Source organism: Danio rerio, chromosome 3, assembly GCF_052040795.2.
Source record: "Danio rerio strain M-AB ecotype USA chromosome 3, GRCz13ab, whole genome shotgun sequence".
Classification (NCBI taxonomy): domain Eukaryota; kingdom Metazoa; phylum Chordata; class Actinopteri; order Cypriniformes; family Danionidae; genus Danio; species Danio rerio.
The window spans coordinates 11,298,528-11,326,280 of NC_141023.1; the positions used below are offsets into that span (position 1 = coordinate 11,298,528).

Here is a 27,753-nt window from a genome sequence, read left to right on the forward strand (position 1 = left end):
AATTAGAGGTTTTTAGACTTTTCAGAATATATTTTGTGTTCATCAGAAGAAAAAAAAACTCTTTAAACCAGATAATTTATGCTTGAAAATCAAAATCAAGCTTCAGAGGTCACATTATTATTATTATTATTATTATTCGTTCATTTCTTTTCGGCTTAGTTCCTTTATTAATCTGGGGTCGCCACAGCGGAATGAACCGACAACTTATCCAGCATATGTTTAACACATCCATACACATTCATTCACACATACACTTTGGACAATTTAGCTTACCCAATCCACTACACCACGTTTTTTGGACTTGTGGGGGAAACCGGAGCACCCTGGAGGAAACCCACGCCAACATGGGGAGAACATGCAAACTCCACACAGAAATGCCAACTGACCCTGCCGGGTCTCGAACCAGCAACCTTCTTGCTGTGAGGCGTTTGTATTACCCACTGCGCCACCGTGCTGCCATTATTGTTATGATTTATTTATTTATAATTTATTATTATTATTATTATTATTATTATTATTATTATTATTATTATTATTATTATCATCATCATCTAGGGACAGCAGGTGGAAAATAGCTACCTTGCTAAAACCTGGCACAACTCATCTTTTCTTTTCAAGGTTAATGTAATTTTGTGCATGCCCCTGTTAAATAATACATATTTTTATTGTACGGAATATTAAGAGCTGCTTTAACTGATTTAAGTGCCGGAAAAAATATTTAAAAGAACTTGAGACTGAAAATTGTCATTTTAAAAAGATAAATGGAGAAAAAAAAAGTCCAAAGTGACATTTGCTGTTTGGTACCTATTTCTTTAAAATGAGCAGAAACAAAACACTTCTTGATGTCTTTTAGGGGACAGATTAATAATTCTTCTTTAATCTTCAATCAACCTAAATTTGCAAAAACTATTAAGTTAACTTAATTCCTTCATGTTTAAGTGTGAAACCCAGCATTTTTTACAGCAAAAGTTGAATTCTAAAAGTTCAAATTAGAATCAAATTAACTTTGTAACTTGCATTTATTTGTTTGTTCATTCATTCATTCATTCATTCATTCATTCATTCATTCATTCATTCATTCCACAACACATTGACAGTGTACATTAAACGACATTTTTCAAAAAAATTGATCTAAATTAGCACAAAGACTAGTTTTCATTGGTAGTTTCTTTGTAAATCTATTAAATGAAAATTAGACTCAACGTCAAGTTAACATTTGATTTAAAACTAAACTATACAATCAGAAATAAAGGAACAAAGTCTGTCACCTTTTCAAAAGGAACACTTTTGTATCATACAGGTGGACATAAGGACCTTTAGGGTACACTTTTGTAATTGTAAGGTTCACTTTTGTACCTTTAAGGTACAAACTTTTAGGCGTTAATATACAGTTGAAGTTAGAATTATTATCCCTCCTGACTTATTAGCCCCTCTCTCTCTCTCTCTCTCTCTCTCTCTCTCTCTCTCTCTCTCTCTATATATATATATATATATTTTTTTTTTTTTTTTTAATAACTTATTTCTAATAACTGATTTTGTTTCTCTTTGACATGACAGTACAAGTTATTTGACTAGATATTTTTCAAGACACTAGAATTTAGCCTTAAAGTGACATTTAAAGGCTTAACTAGGATAATAAAGCAAGTCAGGTTAAAAAAGCAAGTTATTGTATAACGATGGTTTGTTCTATAGACAATCTAAAAAATATATTGCTTAAGGTGGCTAATAACATTGACTATAAAATGGTTTTAAAATCATTAAAAACATTTTTTTCCAGCTGAAATAAAACAAATAAGACTTTCTCCAGAAGAAAAAATATTATAGGAAATACTGTGAAAAATTCCTTGCTCTGATACACATAATTTGGGAAACATTTGAAAAAGAAAGCGAAATTAACAGAAGGGCTATTAATATTAAAATTTTGACTTCAACTGTACCTTTCAGAAACTGCTAGGGAAAAAAACTCCCTAGTGACAGAGTTTGTACATTTATTTCTGAGAGTGTATAAAGCTGATTTACAAAACTTACTAAAACAAGTAAACATAAAAACCTGCTTTCATGACTTTTTGATGCCATCATGTGTTTTCGATACATTTCCTGAAGCAATCCTACAGGGTTTGCCTGCGTTACTGCTGTTTACACAAGAGTAGAGTCGAGGTGTTACATTAAACTCCAGCTGACTTACAGCGCAATGCTAAGATTGACTTAACCTAAACACACACAGCAGACTCACGCACGTGAACACACACACACACACACATACACACACACACACACACACACACACACACACACACACACACACACACACACACACACACAGTACACCCTGCAGATACACTCAAACACTCGTGGCACAGTGGTGTGTGATGGATATACAGCATGTGCTTTCCATCCGCTTGCTCTCGATGCTTGAGTGAGGGTGAAGAGGCCTATGGGATTGCTCAAATTGAATGTTTAATGGAGACAAAGTGTTTACGGAGTACTTGGTTAGCGATGATATTGGGAAAGAGAGGGTTTTCTCTGCACTTTTATGCTTTATAGGTCTCAGTGAACAAAAAAAAAAAAAAGAAAAAATGTTTCAGTGACACTAGTTATGTGTATGTGCGTGTGTGGATTCTGGAAAACCGCCGCAGGGCAACCAGACTCGAAAAATCAGCAACGGAAAAGCAAAAAGTGTGTCTAAATCTCACAGTTTTAAAGAATGAGGAAAAAGAAACGCAGCACTCCAGATGCTGTCATCACGAACACATCGAGAAAAACATTCCTAGACAATAACAGGTGCTGAAGAATCTGCAGGAACACAAACCAATGAGTGACAAGATCATATCTCTGCTCATAAAAGCCACACAATAAACCAATACAGAAATAAATAAACCTGCTAAATATCATGTAGGCTTAATCTACAGTAGGCCAATTTTTTCAATATATACACTTTTAGATTGTTTTGTTTGTGATATTTACATGATATCAACTTTTGTTATTATTATTATTACTGTGCTTGTGTTTACATTTAGTCATACAGCAGATGCTTTTGTCCAAAGCGACTTACAATTGAGGAGGCATTCAGTGATTCAACAAGAAGAGACAATACAAATGCAATCCCACGGCAATTCGTAACTTTTTGATTTAGTGGCTAATTGGTATGAATTCAGACAATCTAATTTGTAAAATTTAGTACGATTTGCTCATCACCCAATGGCGGTTGGGGTTAGGGGTGGGGTTGGGTGCCACGCCTCCTTTTTAAAATCTTACATTTTTGTACAACTGAACTCTAAACTGACAAAACGTAAAATACTTTTGTGTCCTCACGAGATCAGGCTGGCAATACACACAAGAAGTGCTAATTATACAAATGAACTGTTGGCACTCCAGAGAATTAAGTGCTGGAGTTAGGAGGGAGGACTAATTATTATTTAAATAGAGAGAAAAGTGTTTCTACAGGTGGTTTGTCAAGCCCACTCACGAGTATGAGGCACACTTTATAAATGCACAGTGTTTATTTTTAGAGATAAGGACTGATTTTAAGAAAGTCTCTGGTGCAAATGTGGTGCAAGTGTCGGTGAAAGAGTGTGTTTCTACAGGTGGTTTGTCAAGCCCACTCACCTGTATGTGGCACACCTCATAAATACACAGTGTTCATTTTTAGAGATAAGGACTGATTTTAAGAAAGTCTCTGGTGCAAATGTTGGTTAAAGTGTCAGGGAGATTAAAAGAATGTGTTTCTACAGGTGGTTTGTCAAGCCCACATCTAAATGAGGCACACAATTTATAAATACACAAAGTTTTTTTTTTAGATGTGAAATTTCTGCTATGAAACTGTGTGCGCAGGCTGACAGGTTCACCTTATCTGCTCCTGCATCATTAACTACATGCTGTCAACTCGGCAGCCAACGAGCTTGTCCTCATCAGTTTAAATGCTATGCATTAATTTATGCGGTTAAGCTGCGGCGTGTTATCTGAGACCCTCCTCCACCCCAGCTCCACCTGTGTTTAGATCTGCTACGAGGGTTACATATATATTATGTTTGCAGCCGCAGCATGTTATATTCTCAGATGGCATGTCTGTGTATATACTGGCAGTCGCAGATCTCTGTGTTATGCTCTGCCATTATAATCAAAGCAGCAGCTGCGTAGCAGATCTACTCCGCAAAGACCAAACACATCTACATTGCCATATACATATTCATTACCATACTAAATCCTGAGAGTATACATGACAGAAATAGAGTGATTGTAAGAAAGTGGTGCATGTGCCGGTTAAAGTGTCAGAGAGATAAAAGAGTGTTTTTCAATACAAGTGGTTTATAAAGCCCACTCACCCATGTGAGGGACACTCAGAATTGCATGTTTTGTGGCCCAAATTATAAGTGCAACACATTTCAGATATGAAAGCCTCACTCATGCTTATCAGCACTTGACATTCTCCAGATTATCTTTATGGTCATCTATAAATAAATAAGTAAATGAAGACTGAAAACCGAACTGTAGGAAGTCTTTATTGTTGCATCTCTAATTCATACAGCAGATCATTTGAAGAAGTGAAATGTTAATGCATGTTTCTGTGATTTAACACTTATCAGGCAGCTCTAAAGTGTTACGGTAACATATCACATGATTATAGAGGATCAGATTCCACTCATTCTCATCCGCGCACCAGCAGTTAGCACGTCTGCATGTGTAAACAACAGACACGCATGACATCCAGCAGCAAGTATGTCAAGCGTTTACCTCATACTGATGACTACAGTCCGCCTTCATAATTCATACTTTTATCCATTTCTCGATGAATATTAATTATATTCAAGAATATTAACACATTTATTATAATTATTATTTATTACTTTATTTATTAATAATTATATTATATATATATTATACTTTTTATTCTGTAGCCAATTAGAAAGAGATCTAAAGAAGGTTTATAATAATGACTTAAGCAGTCTTTGTCTATTTTAACTATATATATATATATATATATATATATATATATATATATATATATATATATATATATATATATATATATATATATATATATATATATATATACTGTATATATGTTCCTATTCCCACTAATCTAAAATAAATAGGACTTACTCTACAAGAACAATATAACAGAACATACTGTAAAACAAATGCCCTGTCGACAATAATTCCTCACATATACAGTAACATCCCATAGAAAGTCTTCGTTTAAAGGGGAATGGGTGTTTTTCAGAGAAATCTGCATTTGCGTTTGCCGCTGTGTGTGTGTTGCTGTAGTTGTAGAGCTGCAGGTTTGTGTTTGAGATGTGCCTTTTCAAAACCCACAGTGGCTGCATGTACATAATCTACTGTTTGCAGAAGCGATGGCTATCAGAAACAGCAGTTTTAGCACACTCGCTGAACGTGTGAATGACAGAACAGGTCCATTCACTTTAAACCAATGTCACGGGGGTACTGAGGAATTTAACACACACACACACTTACACGCACGCAGACATTGTTGACACAATCTACACTGTAAAAAAGCGCTACAGGAATAAAGATAACTTTGAACATATGGATTATAAGGACTCTTTGTAGGCGTGATGTATTTTATACAATGTTGTCAACCGATTAATCGCATCCGAAATATAAGTGTTTACAGTGTGAGCATACTCACTGTGTGTAAATATTGTGTGCATATAAATCTAAAATACTAAACAAAAATATTGGCATACAGTTGAGGTCAGAATTATTAGCCCCCCTTTGATTTTTTTTTTCTTAGAGAGCAAGGAAATTTTCACAGTGTGTCTGATAATATTTTTTCTTCTGGAGAAAGGCTTTTGTTGTATTTCGGCAACAATAAAAGCAATTTAAAAATTTTTTAAAAAGGTTTTAAGGACAAAATTATTAGCCTCTTTAAGCTAATTTTGCTTTCGATTCTACAGAACAAACCATCATTATACAATAACTTGCCTAATTACCCTAACCTGCCTAGTTAACCTAATTAACCTAGTTAAGCCTTTAAATGTCACTTATAGAAGTGTCTTGAAATATATCTAGTCAAATATTATTTACTGTCATCATGACAAAGATAAAATAAATCAGTTATTAGAGATGAGTTATTAAAACTATTATGTTTAGAAATGTCCATCAAACAGAAATTGGTAAAACAAAATAAACAGGGCAGCTAATAATTCAGGCGGGCTAATAATTCTGACACACACACATATATATTCAGGGTTACTGCCGTTCACCCTGTGCTCGTCTGTGTTTGTTTCTGCTTCATCTCTCACACACATTCAGGCGAGACACAGCAGGTAAAGACATGTTTCTTCATGCACATGTTTCAGTTCTGAGATTTTGGGCTTATTCCTGAAGAGTTTATTCAAAAGAACATGTAAAGAGAACATCTGAAACACATGTTAAAGTGTTTCTTTTGATTCACTTTATCAGTGTTTGTTTGTAAAAGCTTTTTTTTTTTTTGCAAAAAAAATTTGTCCCATGCATCTGCTCTTCTAATTTTCGTCTGTCCCACTGCAGTATTTTCAGAACTAATGACACAAAAATTTTGAAACTTTATCATTGAGATTTTGTTTTGTGCACCATAAGTCAGTTTATTTGTCATTATTTAAATCATTTGGACATTTTGCCCTCATAATTTTAGCTATTACTAACTTTAAGCTGACATTTCATTTGATGATTTCAACTTTATGTTCAATGGTTTTCAAAATAACTTAATTTGTCTTCATTCATTCATTCATTCATTCATTCATTCATTCATTCATTCATTCATTCATTCATTCATTCATTCATTCATTCATTCAGCCATCTATTCAGCCATCATCCAGTCATTCATTCATTCTTTCAATAATCCATTCATTCATTCATTCATCCATCCATCCATTCATTCATTCATTCATTTATTCATCCATACATCCATCATCCAGTCATTCATTCGTTCTTTCATTCATTCATTCATTCATTCATTAGTTCGTTCGTTCATTCGTTCGACTGACTCAAGTCATTTTACCCCAAAATGATGAGTTGTTGTCAACATATTTATTTTTTTTCAATTATTCGTATGACATCTATTCTCATTCACTTTATTGTCATTATTTATATAATTTAGACCTTTTTTCTCTCTTAATTTTAGCTAATACTGACATTTAGCTCATTTGCATTTGTTGATTTCACTTTTTTATGTCAAAAGTGTGACATAGGTTTAACATTTCGTCCAAATTTGACTAATTATATTTATTTAAAATTCATTTGACTCACTCAAGATATTTTACCTCAAAATAATGTCTTATTGTCAATGATATTTGTATGTTTTACTATTTGTATTGAAAAAGAAGCAAGTGTTTGCACTTTTGTTAAATCCTGAATGGTTGTGTTGCTCAGTTGTCTTGGTTCTGAATGTCTTCCGGTCACTTTAGTGCTTTAAATCCCTATCAAGACAACAAAATGGCTTTGTTGACAAACTAGCAAGTGATGAGCACTTCAAAGGCATCCAGAGCTCAGCATTGTGCTGTGCAACCCGAGTCTGTCTGAAATCTGCTGTGTGTGTGTGTGTCTGTCAGCGAGTGACCTTTGATGACCTCTGAACCCAGCCAATCATCTCCGATCTCAGTGCTATCTAGTAAACATCTGGCCTCAGTGGCACTGGTGCTAATTCTTCAATGCTAATTCATTCATTCACAATCAGCTTAGTCCCTTGTTTATTAGTGGTTGCAACAGCGGAATGAACCGGCAACTATTGCAATATATGTCTTAAACAGGAAATGCCCATCCAGCTGGGGAAACACCCATACATCCTCTCATTCACACACGCACAATTATACACTACGGCCAATTTACCTCATCCAATTCACCTATAGCGCATGTGTTTGTACTGTGGGGGAAACCAAGGCACCTGGAGGAAACCCACACCAACACAGGGAGAACATGCAAACTCCAAACTCCAACTGGCTCAGCTGGGACTCAAACCAGAGACCTTCTTCTCGTGTTGCGACAGTGCTAACCACTGCGTCACCCTGATGCTAATTCTTTGCATTTATAAAAGTGTTTCGCTCTTAGACTGTTGGCCAAGACACTGCAGAGAAACACTGACCTCAAATCAGCCAGTCGCAGAGCAGTCTGTGTGTGTGTGTTTGTGTTTGATGATTATCAGCACCACCGGCACAGATCTAGAGGATCAGATTCACTATACCACAAACCCTCGCTATTATGACAAAGCAGAATGAAGCCTTTATGTGTTGGCTAATGATCCCTGTCTGAGTGATTAAAGCTAGAAACAGGCCAAACTAATGCTCACGTTCATTTGTTTGACATTATTGCAATAATAATGTAATTTTACTGCAATTGTTGACTTCAAATATTTGATTGAATTACTTACAGATTATTGTTTGAATTAAATGTAATACTTTATTTATTTTAACTTAGTTTTAATACAAATTTTATCCTATTACCATATAATTAGAATATTTTTCAACATATGACTTATTTGAATACAATTTGGGTCCATGCAAATTAAACTTATTCTAAATGTAATATATTAAAATATTTTTTAATTGTTTTTGTAAAACTGTTAATGAGCCACATGTACTAGTACAAGATTATATATATGAAAATTAATATGGATATTTAACTTGTGTATATAGTCAGTATTTAATTTGAATATTTATTGATAATTTTTTTATATCTATTCTTCAAACTTCTTCCAACTAACCTTAATTTCCTTAAATTATTTTATTATTTACATACATTTTTGATAGGAGGATATTTTATGTATTTAAAATGTATGACATTAAATAATAGATTTAAATATTAGTTTATTTTTGTTCAATTTTAAATGAGTTAAATGTATTAGAATAATCTAATCATTGATGAATGTTTAATTTGTATATTCATAAAAATTAAATATTTTTTAATGACAATACTTTAATATTTCCTAACATTTTTAAAAAACAACAAATCACAAAATACAAAAAATATATAAATAAATAAATTAATTAAATAAATAATTATTTATTTAAGTAAAATAAAAATACAAATTTAAATAAATAAATAAATAAATAATTTTTTTTTTAAATATTTAAAATAATTCAAATTTCACAGGAGGGCCAAAAAGTTTGGCTTCTTGTATATAATTTAGCTTGATTCGATATTTGTATTAAAACAGAAGCGTGTTTGCACTTTTGCTGAATCTTGAATGGTTGTGCTGCTCAGATTTCATGGTTCTGAATGTTTTATAGTATTTTAAAAAAATTTTTTTGGAAAATCTTAAATTAAATAAATGTATTTGAAAAATCTAATTATTTATGGTTATTTAATTTGTATGTTCATTTAAAGTTTAATTAGTTTTTTTATGACAATATGTTAAAATTTCCTAACTTTTATTTTTACCGCAAAGTATAATTTACAACAGCAGTGTCCAAAGTGCGATTCACGAGACAATAATTGGAAAAAATTGGAAAACAAATGATAATTTCACATGGCGGCAAATCTTTTAGACTTCAACTGTATCGCAGAAAGTGAGCGAGAGTTTACCACAGTAAACTTGAAAAATAGTGAGGCTTCTTTGTCATCTCTACAGCACAAAAGTCCCCACTTAACTCAAGTATTACACACTCTTTAACAATCGAAAAAAACAAGGCATCAGGTTTAGCAGGTATGGTGACATATCACACACTGAAACTCTTCCGAAACCGTCATGTGTGTACACACGCACACACACAGACAGACTTGCTTCTGCATGAAGATCTGTGTGTGTTTGTACTCTGACATTTCCCTCCTGCTGTCAGGAATCTGTGTTTTATGGTGCTGCACTGTCAGTGTGAGCGATGGACTGGTGCATTGTGGGTAACAGCTGTGCACAGGTCAGGCGGCTAAAAGGAAGTCTTCCTTTTCTATGTTTACTTTGGTTAATAAAATAGAAATATTTTAATTATTAACACCAACATTATTTAGTTATTAAAATTATTAATGGTTTAGTAAAATGTTTTTTCTTTTTTTAAATATATCCCACGAGCTATGTGCATTTAAAAATATATTGTTAATAGTTTGTAATGCAATAAATTGTTTTAATTCATAAGTTTTAAATAGTTATAATGTTTAGTTTTAGTTTAAATTAGTTTATTTTAATAAATTTTTTATTTAATTCCGAGTTTGGTTAATTCAATTGTTTGATTTGTTTTGTCGCTATTTGAAAAGAAAAAGACAGTTCATTATAAAAAAAAGAAATAAACAAATAAACAAACAAATAAAAAAATGAAAAACTGCTTAAATTATAGCAAAACTAAAATAAATAAGAAAACATTTATTAAATTACCCGCCTTAAAGGGGGGTAATAATGAAATAAAAAATAATAAAAACTTCTTTAACTCATGACAAACTAAACTAAATAAGAAAATAATATAATAAATTACCATTCTTAATAATGAAAATAAATAAAAAACAGATTTATTGCAGCAAATCTAAAGAAATAATAATAAAAATATATATATATATATAATAGGAACTACTATGAAAATATCCTTGCTCTCTTAAAAAAACGCTTATAAAACTGTAATTATTTCACAAATATGTTCTAAGATGGCTAATATGTTTGCCTTCAACTGCATTAAAATATGATTAGCAACTATTCTAATGCTTATTTAATTTTCTTTTCAAATAATTCCCAAGTGCTGTTTATTAGAGATATTATTATTATTATTATTTGTTATTATTATTAATATTACTAGTATTATTCTTATTATTAGTAGTAGTAGTAGTATTAATAATAATAATAATAATATTAATAATAATAATACTAATACCAATAATAATAACAAGCGTAAAAATTATTATTTTAAAATACCATTCTTAATAATGAAAATAAATAAAAACAGCTTTTATTCCAGCAAATCAAAAGAGATAAAAATAAAAAAATAAAATAGGAAATACTGTGAAAATGTCCTTTGCTCTTTTAAACAACACTTATATATATATATCTGACAAATAATGACAATTTTATAGGACAGCTAATAGGTTTTCCTTCAACTGCATATATAATATATATTAGCAACTATTCTGATGCTGAGCAGCTATTTGAGCCTGTGGCATGTGTAGCATTGAGTGGTCAGTTAGTCAGGATTAAAGCTGAGCTTCTGGTCTTACACGTACAGTACACACACACAGACTGGGTCTTGTTTCGCTCAGTCCCGCTTGAGTGTGTTTCTGCACATAAGCTCTGTTGACGGGGCCTGCTGGAGCTCTAATTGTTTTGGCTCCTGGCATTCGCTCATCATTTCTTTCTCTCTCTCTTTTTACCTCACACTTGTTTTCTTTGCTTTCAGATTATGAAGAAACAAATGTAACACAATACTTTTCTCTTCCCGGCAACTTTGCTTTTGTGCTTTTTTTCCTGTAAAACGCCTCAAGCAATAACGTCCTTATCAACAGCTGTCTTATTTAAATCAACACATTTTCAATAGCAAATGCATGTCTTTGAATTAAATGGTCCCGTGTGGGGGGTATGCAAAGCGCCAGCTGCCTCAATAACACACTGACGGAGAAAAGAGACACACATTATGGTATATTATTAGACATTTTACTAAATGTTAGTGGTAACTCTGCAGCACTGTTGCCAACAACTACCCCTTTACACTAACTTACTTGTAAATGTGTTTTACAGTAGCAGGGACTACTGTTTTTTCATTTAACAGTAAATTAGACTTACCGCAACTTCTTTTTATAGTAAAATGCCCTTTACAACATATTAATTTTACAGTATGACCAATTTTACAGCAATTTACCGCAAATGCCACTTTATAGTAACTTACTTGTAAATGTGTTTTACAGTAGCAGGGACTACTGTTTTTTCATTTAACAGTAAATTAGCCTTACCGCAACTTCTTTTTATAGTAAAATGCCCTTTACAACATATTAAGTTTACAGTATGACCAATTTTACAGCAATTTACCGCAAATGCCACTTTATAGTAACTTACTTGTAAATGTGTTTTACAGTAGCAGGGGCTACTGTTTTTTCATTTAACAGTAAATTAGACTTACCGCAACTTCTTTTTATAGTAAAATGCCCTTTACAACATATTAATTTTACAGTATGACCAATTTTACAGCAATTTACCGCAAATGCCACTTTATAGTAACTTACTTGTAAATGTGTTTTACAGTAGCAGGGGCTACTGTTTTTTCATTTAACAGTAAATTAGCCTTACCGCAACTTCTTTTTATAGTAAAATGCCCTTTACAACATATTAAGTTTACAGTATGACCAATTTTACAGCAATTTATCGCAAATGCCACTTTATAGTAACTTACTTGTAAATGTGTTTTACAGTAGCAGGTTTCTCCCACATTTTCATTTTACAGTAAATTAGCCTTACCACAACTACTTTTTATGGCAAAATGCCCTTTACAACATATATTTTTTTCACTTTATTTTTATACATTAAAACATTTTACAGAAAAGAACATTCAGTGACAGCAGAATGTTTTTTGTTTTAAAAAATACAAAAAAGTAACCCTAGATGTAAATAAAAAAATGTACAAAAAAAACAAAACAAAAAACACACACGTTAATTTCAGTTTCAATGGAGCTGTATATACTATGTCCTGTTCAGATATAAAGTAACAGGTGCCCATCTTTGCATCTTTGTTTAAAAATATCCACTTTCAATTGTAGTTGAGCAGTCATATATTCTATTCTATATATAGATTAAAGTTTATCTATCCACTGTACTATTGTTGGAGGGTGTGGCTTCATCCAGTTTATTGTTATAGTCTTTCTTGCACTTAGTAAAAGTAGTGTATACACACACAACTGCCCATTTACAGTAAGTTTCCAGTAAATGTGTTTCACAAAAGCAGGGACCTACCGCATTTTAATTTTACAGTAAAACAGCCTCACTGCAACTTCATTTTATGGTAAAATGCCCTGTACAACAATTTTACATTGTCAAATTTTAGAGCAATTTATCTCAAATGCCCCACTACAGTAAGTTTGCTGTAAATGTGTTTTACAGTGACAGGGCCCTACTGTTTTTTCATTTTACAATAATAAAGCCTTGCCGCAAATCCTTTTTTTGGTATTTACAACATATTAATTTTACTTTATGACAATTTTTTACAGCAATTTACAACAACGGCCCCTTTATAGTAATTTACCTGTAAATGTGTTTTACAGTAGCAGGACCCTACCGCATTTTCATTTAACAGTAAAATAGCATTTTTCGTATTTTCTTCTTATGGTTAAATGCCCTTTACAACATAATAATTTTACAGTATTACATTTTTTACAGTACTTTTAATGTCATTTATTTACATTTTACACTAGCAGTGCATACCCCTTATTTTTAGTATTTACTAGTGATTTTAATACCTTCCAAACAAGTGAAGATCCCAGTTTCCATTTAGTTTTTGTCTATAGTAGCAGTATTTGCCTACAGTAGAATACAAGAAATTCCTAATTTGCAGTAAGTTATTGTAAAAAAAAAAAAAAAAGATAGATAGACCCAGAAGTCAGCGCAGATTATAGTATTGAACTTTAAAAAATATATGTGGTATTTTACTGGGTGTTTTTGCAGTAAGAAACTGTAAAACGCATAACATTACGCCTACTTTTTCACTCAATCCTAGTGTGCACTAATCCTTGTGCCCTACAGACGGTATCCTCTGATCTTATCAAGCAGGGCTTCTCTAAAGTTCAGGAAGGCTGGACAGAGGTTTTACATGATCCCTGTTCACCTTTCTGGGGTCCGGCAGGTGTGTGTTGACATGTGAAACACTACGCCGCAGTCTGAGGGCTTTGTCTAGACCCAGGGAGGGAGGGAAGTGGACTTAGCCCTTAGACTACAGATCTGCCACAGAAGGACTCTTTCTTCCCTTAGCCCTTGTTTTTCTTTCTTGTTTCTTTTATCCACTTCCCCTTCAAATCTAAAAACACCACCCTAATGTCCGGCTGGCTTATCTTTCCGTCTTTCCCTGCATAGTTTACGCCTTATTTTCATCTTTTAACCTCTCTCTCTCTCTCTCTTTTTGTAGTGAATTAGTCATCTTCTCCAGCGCTAGGACTTTTCAGGACCCCATTGTGAAAAATCTCCTCACTGATCTGAGGTTTTGTTCATCAACAATGCAGGATAGCTAAAAAGTCTTAACTATATTCCAGAACTTAAAATCATACCCTCTGAAAGTCGGCATGAAACGAAAGTATTTAGGAAATATTGGTTTGTGAGACCAGCAGAGGGCAATCAACCTGCGGTCTGTGTGAGTCCTAATGCCCCAGAATAGTGAAGGAACTCAATACTGCTCAGTGAGCATCGTCTATTGGATGAGACATTAAACCGAGGTTATGACTCTGTGGTTGTTAAAAATCTCAGGATGTCCTTCGGAAAAAAAAAGTAGGGGTTTAATCCCAACATCCTGATCAAATTTGCCCACTGGCCATCATCTGTCTCCTCACCACCAATCAGCAGGTGTGTGGTGTGCTGTCTGCCGCAAGATGACTGCACACTGGAATTATTATTATTATTATAATTCCATGTTAATAAAAATAAAGAAAAGCAATTTTCGGGTGACCGAAGGATATACAGTGTTTGATTAAAGATTCTGAGGGCAAATATGTATAATTTTTAATAAGCACTACTATATAGATATATAAATAAGAAATGTACAGTTTGATTTCTTTCTGCATTCAGCTAAACACTCTGCATTTAGCTGGCTCACCTCTGATATCGGGCGAATTCAATTGAGGACATTCCCACGGTACACTGGGAGCCAAACACCATAGGACAGCAATGACCCATGACCCTCTCATAATTAACTGCCCATAAACCACTGCGCTCCACCTGTTATCGGGTTATCTGGAAGGTCTACGTCTTTTTTTTCCATCACCGCCTCTAGTAAAACAACTAATCAGGTCTCAGGGACTGTAAAGCGTCACGCATCATTGAATGGTGCATGCATTACTCTTTCATTCACCCTTGTTGATTCCAAGAGCATAGATCATAGCGCTCAGTACAAGAACAACAGGTATATGGTGTCAAAACACGTCAGAGAGACTAAAGCCAACACACGAGAATCAATATCAGAGCCCAAACATAACAAAACACTGGCCTTTTGAACTGTAAGTAATCTTCTTTCCAAGTGCCGGCATTTCAAACACATTTTTCCACTTTTGTGCTGAGCAAAAGTTTTATTAAATAGGAGAAAAACACAGGCAGACCAAACAGCGCACATGCAATAAGCAGAAGATTAGTTTCAGACAACTATGCGTGTGCTTGGCAGCAGGCCAGCCTTTTTTTCCACTTTATTTGCACAGAGTGCAACTAAAGCCACTGTCAAAAGACAGACACTTGCATCACAGCCAGCAAGTCAATGGGACGGAGCAAGAGGAATGTCTAAACCTGCTCCACTGCTTTTTAGACATAGAGGGAAAAACAAGACAGGCCAATCATATATCTCTAGCTCTCTCTCTCTCTCTCTCTCTCTCTCTCTCTTAGGATGACTGTCCTCGATTGAACTTAAAAAAAATCAAATGTGTTGCTGATGCTGATGAGAGTACCGTTTTTGAAACATACAAACTGGTTTGGAGCTTTGTCATAGACTATAAAGGAACAATTCCTTTCAAAACCGGAGCTGCTGAGTTCTTAACCAGTTGGATTTTATCGAGAAGATTAGAGGGATGCTCAGTGAGAACACTGTTACAGTAGTCAATGCTGGAGGTGAACAGAGCATGAATTAGTATTGCGGTATTATTATTAGAGTTGGGAAAAGAACGAAGACGACTAATAGTACACATATGGGAAATGCAGTACACATTATATTTTTGATATGTCCTTCAAAAAAGAAAGGTTGCTATCTATAATAACACCCAAACTCCTGACCTTCTGAGTAGGACACATTGTATTGTCGTCAATGTCTACAGCAAGACAATCGGTTTTAGCCAGAATAGATTTAGTGTCAATAAGCAAGACTTTTTAAGCTTTGTCATTAGTGAGACCCAGTTTTTAAAATGAGCACGGTGTCATCAGCATAGCACTGAAATTGGATGCCAAATTTCCTGATAATACAGACAAAAGGTAGTAGATTTATTATTAATAGGAGTGGGCCCAGCATTAAACCCTGTGGAACACCAGTAGTGACTGTGATCTTGTCCAGTAGTGACTACAATCTTGTCCAGCAGTGACTGCGATCTTGTCCAGTAGTGACTATGATCTTGTCCAGTAGTGACTGCGATCTTGTCCAGTAGTGACTGCGATCTTGTCCAGTAGTGACTGCGATCTTGTCTAGTAGTGCATGCAAACTTGTACAAATGTACACTTTTGTACACTTTGTCACCTCAAAGAGCCAACACTGACTTTGATTTGCTGTCAGCAAGAATGCACCTTGCAATAAAAAGTCTTTACAAAGTTACATTGAACTTTCTGTCAGCCAACACGGAACAAAATAGACTAGATTTCAAGATGTTTTCTAAATAACGGGATCACCAGTAGGGCACCAAGAGTGATGCTTCAATAATGCAGCAGGAGGGAACATAATAATTCCTCTATCTCTCTGTGCTGTCCAATAAAACCGAGTGAGAGAATTTCACCTCAGCGTGAACCTCTGTCAAGAAACCCCCCACTCTGTCCCAAAGAGAAACAGAAGGAGGAAAATCGTAAGGGAGAACGAAATGTCTCCACCCCTCCTTTCAAGGCCAGATACTACAGCGACTGATCTCACAGCAAATGATAAACTGTTTCCCCTGCTCACTTCAGTCTCTCAGCTTCATATCCCTTCATCTTTCTTGTTCCTGCTTTCCTCCCTGACTCTCACGTTCCTCCCTAAAGGTGTCTGAGCTCATCCTATGAGCTCTGTGTCTGGTGCTCAAGGTCAAATCTTTGTCAAAACTTGATATAGACTAACATCGCAAACAGTAACATCCAGATATACTCTGCATCTCCATCCAAGATTGTTTGTCAGTGGAATGGCACACATATCAAAGGGAGGGCAATGTCAACTATTGCACTTATATAACATCCAATCATTCCTGAAAGAGTAGAGTAGAATGCCTGAGAAATGATGCCTGTTGCCAGCAATTCGGAATTTTAAATGTTTTGTTAAGAATAAGAAGGTCAACATCACACAGTGTAAGGTTTCAGCAGGCCTGTATGTCACTGCTACAACCTATTGTTTGAGTACAACAGCGTCAAAAGACCTTGCCTTTGATCATCCGTTAAAAGCACTTGGTTTAAAACAACCCACATAAAAAGACTGACCTCAGACTTTGGAAAGCAGAGAAACAAAAACCATGGCATGTATTCCTGTATGCCTTGAATTTGCTAAGAAGTAATGAGAAATAAGTAAAGAACTTCAATCACTCAATGCAAACTGTGTGCAAATGACCTGTAAACTTAAGTCAATGATTCATGTCATTCCTAAACTTGTATCTAGACAGGTTTATGTTGTAATAAGTCTAAAGATACAGTGTGCATATGTTTACTTGTTTTTCTTGCTTCATTACAGGCCTGAAGGGGTGAATGTATGCAGCACCATGAAGCTCTTCCTTCCTGTACTGCTGCCCCTCCTCTTCTACCAACTCGTACCATCTCCAGTATTGGCTGACACCTGTCCAGACAACTGTACCTGCCAAGTTCAAGACTCTATATTCTGCTTTAGCCGCAAAGACACAAAAATGCCCAGCGAAGTACCCACAACAGTTAAGAATCTATATGTGTTCAAGAATGGCATTGAGTCACTATCTCAAGAGGATTTTGTTCATTTGGGCAGCTTGGAAATGCTGGATCTAAGTCAGAATCAGTTGACCGAACTGCCAGATCATGTGTTTGAACCTTTGTCTTCTCTCAACAACCTGGATCTTTCAGCTAACCAGATCGTCCACATTTCCAAGTACAGCTTTGCGGGACTGGAACTTCTGGAAAGATTATATCTCTACAGCAACCTCATAGAGAGCATCCATCCTGCAGCTTTTGATGGACTACATGAGTTGCTGGAGCTCAAGCTGCAAGGAAACAAACTGAAAATATTGCCTGCTCTGAAAATGCCCCACCTGCTTCTGCTAGACTTACGGTTCAACAGTATCCCCTCACCAGGTCCAAACGACCTGCAGACACCCAAGTTGGAATCACTCAAACTGGGAGGACTGGGGCTTAGCACTTTGAACGAGGAGCTCTTGGGAAGCTTTAAGAACCTCCATGAGCTTGACATCTCCAACAATCAGTTAACTGCCTTTCCAGTGGTATTGCGGGAAGCAAAGGGCTTGGTATCTCTCGTTTTGGCTGGGAATCCCATGGGACCTCTAAATTGGGAAGACTTTGAGAAACTCACAGAGCTTCATGAGCTGGATATCAGCAATCTAAGCTTGCAAGGCTTGCCGGAGACTTTAGCACAGCTCTTACCTCACCTAAAAAGACTGACTGTTGCAGAAAACCCTTTCAACTGTCTCTGTAATCTGGCTTGGTTTCCTAGTTGGCTGCGAACTAAGCAAATTCAGTTGGGCAGGACAGAAGAGACACGCTGCCATTTTCCTCCTCTAAATTCTGGGAAGGTGCTGGAAAGACTGGGCCACAGAGAATTTGGATGTCCGATTACCACAACTATTACAACTCGCATGGTAAAAAGCACTGCCGTACCACCAGCTCCATTCACCAGTGTACCAAGTACAACTCATGCAATTCTCCCTCCTAAACCCAGCAATAACCCCTCAACTGATATTGACTATGACCCTGCACCTCCCACCCCCAGCACAAGTATTGACCCAGATCTGAGATCAACCTTCTGCCCATCCAATATCTGCCTAAACGGAGGAACATGTTGGCTGGACAATGAAGGACATGTGGAATGCATTTGCGTACCTGGAACATCAGGTACATATTGTGAAAAGGAGGAAGATCCACTACTATTCCCTACAGAAATCACTTCAGAACCTGAAATAATCGCAAAGAAGGTAACTAGCTCCTCAATACACCTAGACCTTCGTCGGTACATTGATATGCGCCCCAACATCCGAGGAGTTAAGTTAACTTACAGAAACCTTTCTGGACAAGATAAACGTCCGAAGCAACTGAGTGTCCCACACTATTATGATGAGTACATTCTGCGTGGACTTCAGCCAAACTCAACGTATTCTGTATGTGCCAGTCCACTGGGTGAAGCTGGGAATGTGAACAGAGTGTGCACAGAGGCCCAGACAGTCAGTCTGCAAATCCCTCCCACTGGAGCTCGACTGGAGGACCCGAAGCTCACTACGATGCTCATCCCTGCACTCGCCATCCTTCTTCTGCTAGTCCTAGTGGCTGTTGCTGTTGGCGTAGCATGCTACATGCACAAAAAGAAATCAAAGGGACACCTGGACTTAGAATGTGATCCATCACAGCTGGAGCTGGAGGGTCTGGACAATGGGGCCCTACCCCAGAAGAAAGAGATTATCGCCTGTCCGTCAACAGTGCAAAATGGTGGCTTGGACTACAGGGTGCCTCTCATGGAGGAGCATTGTACTGCGAACAACAACATGAACAGTTTGAAACCCTCATACTTCTGATGATTGCGAAAGGTTTGAGACTTACTTGCATGCTAAAGCATGAACAATACTGCCTTGCAAGGGTACCACAAAGGACAGCCACCAGCAACAGCTGCCTTTAGGTGATTCCTGGTGCTGTAAGGGCATTTCTGTCAAAATGACATCTTCCTTTGAGCCTCTTATAATCTGAAAGACTCTACATGCCAGACTTTCAACCAAAGATCTCTAAATGGCTACCCTTTATTAAAAGGACTTATGGCTGACTGAAAAAATGTAGGTGAAATTGTCAAGTGTAGCACCTGTGTGCAGCTCTGAGGAGCTCCACTAACTGTGAACCGAAAGCCCTGGATGTGAGTGGGCAATTGAAGATATTGAAAATATGAACTTTCTCAGCAACCTTGATGCTGTGTGTAACTGATATGTGTCGTTTCTTTGTTTGTCATTTTTTATCTGTAACTTTTTTTGGTAAATGCTTTTTGTACAAATATGTGACTGTTACCAAGGCGGCTGCTCTTCCCCTATATCTCGTGACTTAACAAAAGCAGACAAAACACCAGATTAAAAACTTTGAAGATTAAAATGTACTTGTGCCACTAAGTGAATCAAAGGCTTTAGTTTAGAAATGTCAGACAGTCTAAGCAGTTGAAAGTCAGTATCCAGACTTGAAACCAAATCCCTCCTCTATGTTTTAGCCCCTATAACCCCCAGAAAACGAGACAAAACTCAAGCTAAATGATCGAAAGGCAGATTACTAGACATTGTGTTCTGTTTTAAACACACATTAGTCTTGAAATATCAAATCAATGGGATCTTTTTTTTAAATTATTTATTTATATACCAAAAAAGGGCTGTCATAGATCACAGTTCAAGACTTGTGTGTCAATCCACACAATTAGTCTTTGCACTATTTACATTACTGGGTTTTCATCTGCAGTCGACACCATTTTGCCTTAAGACATGTTTATTTGTTCAAAAACACTAAAAGCATATGTTTGGATAGCTGTAAGCATGAAACACACCAAAGGAGAAAAACAGAAGTAAAAACGTACACACTCCAACTCTAACCAAAAGCCTCTCATTAGTGTAGTGACAAAACGAAAGAGCAACTGATATCTGTGAAACGTATTTAATCTGTAGATTCAAGACAGTTGATTGCAAATTGCCAAACGGAGACAGTGGGGAGCTGTGCTGATTCACCTCTGTGAGGAAACGTGTTACTATTTTAGCACTTGTTCTACAATCTGTCAAATGATGTTTCCTAAAAAAGATTTAAAAAATAATAGCTTGAAAACATATCTGCAACCTTTTTATTGAATCGTTGTTGTCATTTTTGGAATATCCTAACTGGAAAAAACAAACCTAAATCTCAAAGCAGTATGAAGTATTGAAAATATTTGTGAATATTTTTGATAAGATCTGCCTCTGATTTTCCCTGTTTTAATTAGGGAAGCTTTTTTTATATACAGTATGTTAAGTTTGTCTATATTGAAATGTGTGTATATGTATGATGTATGACTTTCGAAAATATGCAAATAAAAAAATTTATAAACCACTCTTTTTTTTTTAAGGGCACCTATTTAACCTCTTTTTAAGATTTAAGATAAGTCTTTTGTTTCTTCAGAATGTGTCTGTAAAGTTTCAGCTCAAAACACCCATCAGATTACAGCAACGTTATTCAGTTCAGAGAGTATTTGTTCCAGGGTTCAACACTAAGGATTTTTTCTACCGGCCCGATCGGGCCAGTTGTTCAGATTTTTACTTGCCCTGCCAAAATTTTCAGAGGACCCACCAAACAAAAGATGTTATTAGATATTTCTTAGCCACATGCAATATTTTAAATAATGTTTCAAAAGCCAAACATAATTAAGTTTGGGGTCCGTTTTTTTTCCCATGTTTTTTTAAAGGAAAATTATTCAGTTAATCAAGTTCATTAAATGTCAAAGTTTTTTTTATTGTTGAATATGTTTTACAATTTTAAATAACTTCTATCTTATTGTATGCAGTTTCAAATAAAATGATTACTTCAGACATTATTGCTTTTACTACTATTACCATTAATAATAATTATAACAATAACAATTAATATTAGAGTGATTTTTGAAGGATCATGTGATTCTGAAGACTGGAGTAATAAAGCTGAAAATTCATCTTTAAAATGACTTGAATAAATGATTAAATTAAATGATAAACTACTTTTGAACAGCTATTTTATAGTGCAATAACATTTCACAATTTTACAATTTGTACTTTATTTATGATGAAATAATTGCAGCCTTGGTGAGCAGGAGAAGCTTATTTTAAAACATTTAACAATTATACTGACCCCAAACTTTTGACCTGTTATGTATAGAATATTTTATAAGTAAAAATGTGCACTTTAATATTGACACCCTCAGACATCGTCACCAAATATAAATCAGAGAAGTCCGACTTACTCATACAGAGCCACATTTCAGTTGTCAAGTTTTGTAAAAATTGATCTATCGGTTGAATTAATCTATTAATGAAAAGTTGGCTATAGAATTATGCATTATAGGCTTGTATTGAGCTAAATAACAGATGAACCGAGCATAAATCAGATCATGAAGCAGATCAATGTTGATCTTTTCATCGAGTTGTCAGTGCACCAATGAAAAAATGTAAGTGCTGTGCAGAAATGATCTTGGGACGATTGATTTGATGCAGATCCGAGCGCGATTGCTGGATTCACATTTGCCAAATAAACGAGACAGATTTCGAAACAAATGTCTAGAGTATGTGTAAAAGCACCCCAAAATTATATTTATATACACTCTGTAGCTGCTTTTGTTGCCTGTGCCTTTAATGCTGGTTCTCCCCGCCCACCGTTCACCAGCACACCGTCAGTGTGCCTCAATCTTCGGCTACTTCAGATAAACAGCACAGTGACAGACATGAATGAAGCAGATCTTACGTAACGTTCGTGAGAAATACTACAGAAAGAATTTTACCAATGATTATTTGATGTATTTGTTGTGGAGTTTATTCAAGCCTTTCTGCAACGATGAGTCACACAATGTCGTTACCAAGTTTACACACACACACACAGAGACAAACACAGTGCACGCGTTTAACTTTGCACTGTTTTTGCATGCAAATGTGACAGGATACACGTTAATATCCACTGCTGTATGAACATCCTTTAAGCTAACGCACAAAATAAACCTGATTCAACGTTCACAAACAGGGATTAAAGCGTTTTCTTTTATAACTGTACTGAAGTTTTCTTTTATAATTGTACTGAGTTGCGGCTGTGGTGATCTAGTAAAGATGGTAAAATCGCTGTAATGCTGTAACGCTGTAACGTTTTAAAAACGTTTTACATTTTAAATTTGTAAAACTCACTCTTGATCACATTTGATAATAATTGATGATCACAGAGAGCCGAACAGATTGTTGCAGTTGCTTTGCGCACGTATTGTATTGTTGATATGGTTATATTACTCCAGAGATACATTAATATGCGTTAATGTTAATACGCAGCTGTCAATTAATTCGGTGGGTGGGGAAACCGCACTTTTACATCACATTGCGGTAGGCTCCAAAACGGGAGGGATTTGGATCCTATTTTAACATCAGGAAACTTAAAAAAAAGAGAGTTAATGTCTTTATATCACTCCAATAACTTGCTCCAACTCTAATTACCAACAGAGTCAATTAGAGATACTGACGTTGAACATACGCCTTTGTTTAAAGCTTTTCTGTAATAAGATTTAATAGATTTTCTGTTCCAGAGAGATTAAACGTGTTCACATCCTTAACGCCATCAGAAAGCGAAAGCTTTTATGTGGAATTCTAGCAGTGCCAGGAACGGCTAATAGATTTCCCCTTTTATAGAGAAAGCTGAAGGAATTTTTATTGAAAAAACGAATCTAATAGTTGCTGTTTCTCCTCCAGCGACGTCACTGGACTGAATCTAATGAGTGTTGTTTGTTAACTCGCACACATCCTTTAAATTGACCACCCACCTGTTTTACAGGTACATTTGGATGAGATTGCACATCCACAGCCATCCAGCGGCAATCTGTTGTGGATTAGACCAACACAAACACATAAACCGGCCCACCGCTGTCCATTGCTAACAGCGTTTCCATCAGTAATGAGAGCAATCATGTCAAACAATTAAAATCTCTCACACAGCCCGGCCTATTAACTCCAACTGAGGGAACAATAACATCAGAGTTTGGCCAGAAAGTGAACAAGCACACGTCAGTCACATTCACATATGTGTGTGTGTGTGAGTGTGTGTTTTCCAGCTCTTCAATAAAAGGCCTCCTTTATCCAGTGATTTTAAGAGAGCTGGTCGCCTGGCAGAGCGCCAAAAACCGAGCAGCTCAAAGGGCCTATTGTCGACAGCCGAGCTGACTTTTTCAAATTATCTTCCAGAAAATTCCACAGAAAATTACTGCTGAGTAAATATTGTTCTGCTGCTTGTGTTTTTTGTGGAGGTTTGGTTTCAGTTGTGGGCTGATGACGCAGACTGAACACACACTCGTGTTGCTGAGGAAAAGAAAAGCGCTTTCCTTTGGTGTTAATTATAGACAGAAATACTCTACTATATACATGGACACACAAGTGAAAACAAGAGTTCTCAGTCAGGAAGAGAACTTATTTCATTACATTATTTTATTTTAGTCTATATATTATAGAATAGTTATTAATAATATATTAATAATAATTATAAATTAGTTACATTTTAGCTGTTTAAAAGAAAACAACCTGAATGGCCACATTTGCATCAATGTACAGCAGAGGTCTCAAACTCAAACTGGTGGGGGGTTATTTCAGTGACAGACAGTTCATAAGAGGGCCGTTTTAACATTCAAGCCCAGAAAAAAAAGTGGAGACCAGACATAATTGATGCATCTTAGGACAACAGACATGATGTTTATATCTCAAGCATTACCTGTCACCGGTGATAATGCAAATCAGCATGTTTATCGTGTCACACATCAGCTGCTGAAACATATCTGTGGTTGTTGTGTTTATAGCCGAGCGTTAGACACACACTCAGTCATTTTTCCACAGAGTATATGCAGTCAAAACTCTAGCTTTTTGTTTCTTGATGTACATATTAAAGAGGGAGTTTAAACTGCTATGAAAATACTACAAATAAAACGCATAATATTTATTATTCTGTCCCAACCAATTGTGTTATCCCAATAGCATAAGAACAGCAGAAAGCAGTTTGGGTAAATTGTATTATATATATATATATATATATATATATATATATATATATATATATATATATATATATATATATATATATATATATATATATATATATATATATATACTCAAATGGCCTCGACAGTCATCTGATCTCAATCCAATAGAGCACCTTTGGGATGTGGTGGAACGGGAGATTTGCATCATGGATGTGTAGCTGACAAATCTGCAGCAACTGCGTGATGCCATCATGTTAATATGGACCAAAGTCTCTGAGGAATATTTCCAGTACCTTGTTGAATCTATACCACGGAGAATTAAGGCAGTTCTAAAGGCAAAAGTGGTTCCAACCCGGTACCAGTAAGTACCTACTAAAGTGGCCGGTATATTAATTCCAGATATGTACTAGTCTGTTGTAGACAGAAAAAAGCAGCTCATCCATCACTGTATTCCTCTGTTATTCACTGTATTATTATTCTGCTGCTGCCTGAGAGGTTTTTGTTTGATGTGGTGATACAGAAGCAGGAAAACAGGCTGAAAACATTGCACGACTGACCGCGGTCACGAAAATCCCTGTTACACTGGAGGAAAACATGCAGAGTCATGAAGAAACTGTCTTTATTCTTATCAGAGTCCCTACAGCCAAACCACACAAAGCAGTTCACCAGTTCAAAATATCTTAAGGTCAACACTGTAAAAATGGTTCTTTTACTTTTTAATAATATTTATATAATTATTGTGAAAAGTGCTATACAATTAAACTTGAATTAAATGACATATTTATAACTTATTATTAATATTACTTATTTTTCACTAATAACTTTAAAATACTACTGAAATGACTAAAAACTATTTGATTTGGTATTTTTAAATGTATATATGTCAGTCAATGAGTGAGTAATTTACTCAATCAATCAATCAATCAATCAATCAATCAATCAATCAATCAATCAAATCGGTCAATCATGAATTCAAATGAGACAACCAATCAATCATGCATTCAAACAATTAATCATTGAGTCAATGGTTTAATCATTTAATAAGTCAACCAGTCAAGTGTTAATTTACTCAATCAATCAATTAATCAATCCATCCATCCATCCATCCATCCATCCATCCATCCATCCATCCATCCATCCATCAATCAATCAAGCCAATGGGTCAATCATGAATTCAAATGAGACAACCAATCAATCATGCATTCAAACAACTAATTATTGAGTCAATGGTTCAATCATTTAATAAGTCAACCAGTCAAGTGTTAATTTACTCAATCCATCCATCCATCCATCCATCCATCCATCCATCCATCCATCAATCAATCAATCAATCAATCAATCAAGCCAATGGGTCAATCATGAATTCAAATGAGACAACCAATCAATCATGCATTCAAACAACTAATCATTGAGTCAATGGTTCAATCATTTAATAAGTCAACCAGTCAAGTGTCAATTTAATCAATCAATGAGTCAATCATTCGTTCAAATATTCAATGATCCAGCCGCCCAATCAAAATCCAGTCAACCATTAACTAATTTATTCAATAAATGAGTCAATCAATCGTGTTCAAATAATCAATCAATGAGTCAACCACTCAAGCAATTATTCAATGATTTGTTGTTTCGCTAAACCAGTCAATCAATCAACCAATGAGTCAATGAGTCAATAAATTATTCATTCAAACAATCGATCAAGGAGCCAATCGGTCAATCATGAATTCACTTAAACAATAAGACAATCAAATGGGTATCCAATCAATCATTGAGTCAATGGTTCAATCAATCAATAAGTCAACAAGTCAATTGTTAATTCAATTAATCAATGAGTCAATCATTGATTCAAATACTCAATGATTCAATTGTTTAATCAATTAGTCAACCAGTTAATCATTAACCCATTTAATCAATAAATGAGTCAGTTTATTTAAACAATCAATCAATCAATGAGTCAACCATTAAATCAGTCAATGAATAAATTAGTCAATAAATCATTTATTCATTCAAACAATAACTTGATAAGCGAATCAGTTAATAATGAATTTAATTAATCAATGAAATAATAAAGCATTCATTTAAACAATTAATCATTGAGTCGACCGGTCAATTATTAACTTATTTAATCATTGAATTAGTTGATCGATCATATATTCAATCAATCAATCAATCAATGAGTCAACAATTTATTCTTATATTTAATTGGTCAATCAGTCAATCAACCTTTTTCAATCAATCAATCAATCAACCAATCAATCAATCAATCAATAATTCAGTCATCCAATCAATAAGTAAACCATTAAATCAATCAATTAATAAATTAGTCAATAAATGATTAATTTAATCAATCAATAAGTCAATCAGTCAATAATCATTTTAATCAATCAATGAGATAATTAATCATTCATTCAAACAATCAATCACTGAGTCAATCAATCATTTATTCAAACAATCAATCAATGATTCATTCATATATTCAAATGGTCAATCAATCAACTGATGAGTCAGTCATTCAATCAAAGATTCAAATTATTAAATCAATCAATTAATAAATGAGTCAATAAATCATCCATTCAAACAATCAAACAATAAGCCAATCGATCAATCATAATTTCAACTGATCAATGAGATAATCAATCATTCATTAAAAGAAAAATTCAACTAATCAAAGAGCCAATCTTTCAATCTACCAATGAGTCATCCAGGCAACCACCCACCCACTGTTAATGTTAATGGATACGTAAAAAGTCAGGAAATTGAGGAGCTAGTCTTTGGTTTTATCAGATTTCCTGCAGTAAAGCCCCACGGCTCGGTTCATCAGCAGTTCGCGCTGACACTCATTCGAAAAATCTTTCAAATAAAGACATTCAGCACTCAAACATACACCCTAGTGTTTTCTACATAGAGTAGAGAGTCTGTACGAGCCGTATGGATTGGCCTCTCGCAGGGTCTGATTCGGGCCCCGGGGCCCCGGACCACAGGAATGCTGACGCTTGCAGAGCAGATAGAGAAGATGAAGACTGGAGAGACTGGAACCATAAAGACAAATACAGCAAATGAAGGAATAATGGCAGAG

At 35.2% G+C, this 27,753-nt stretch overlaps 2 protein-coding genes across 33 annotated transcripts in view; one reads left to right on the plus strand and one right to left on the minus strand.

Moving 5' to 3' along the window:
• vasnb (vasorin b) overlaps positions 1-21,043 on the plus strand; it is a 47,470-nt gene extending 26,427 nt beyond the window's left edge. Inside the window, exon 3 of the mRNA NM_001110762.1 lies at positions 17,478-21,043. Within this exon, the coding sequence (NP_001104232.1) occupies positions 17,506-19,512 (2,007 nt within the window). The 5' untranslated portion in view covers positions 17,478-17,505 and the 3' untranslated portion in view covers positions 19,513-21,043. The remainder of the gene's footprint in view (positions 1-17,477) is intronic.
• The window catches only part of coro7 (coronin 7), a 299,622-nt gene that overhangs the window by 111,901 nt on the left and 159,968 nt on the right, over positions 1-27,753 (minus strand).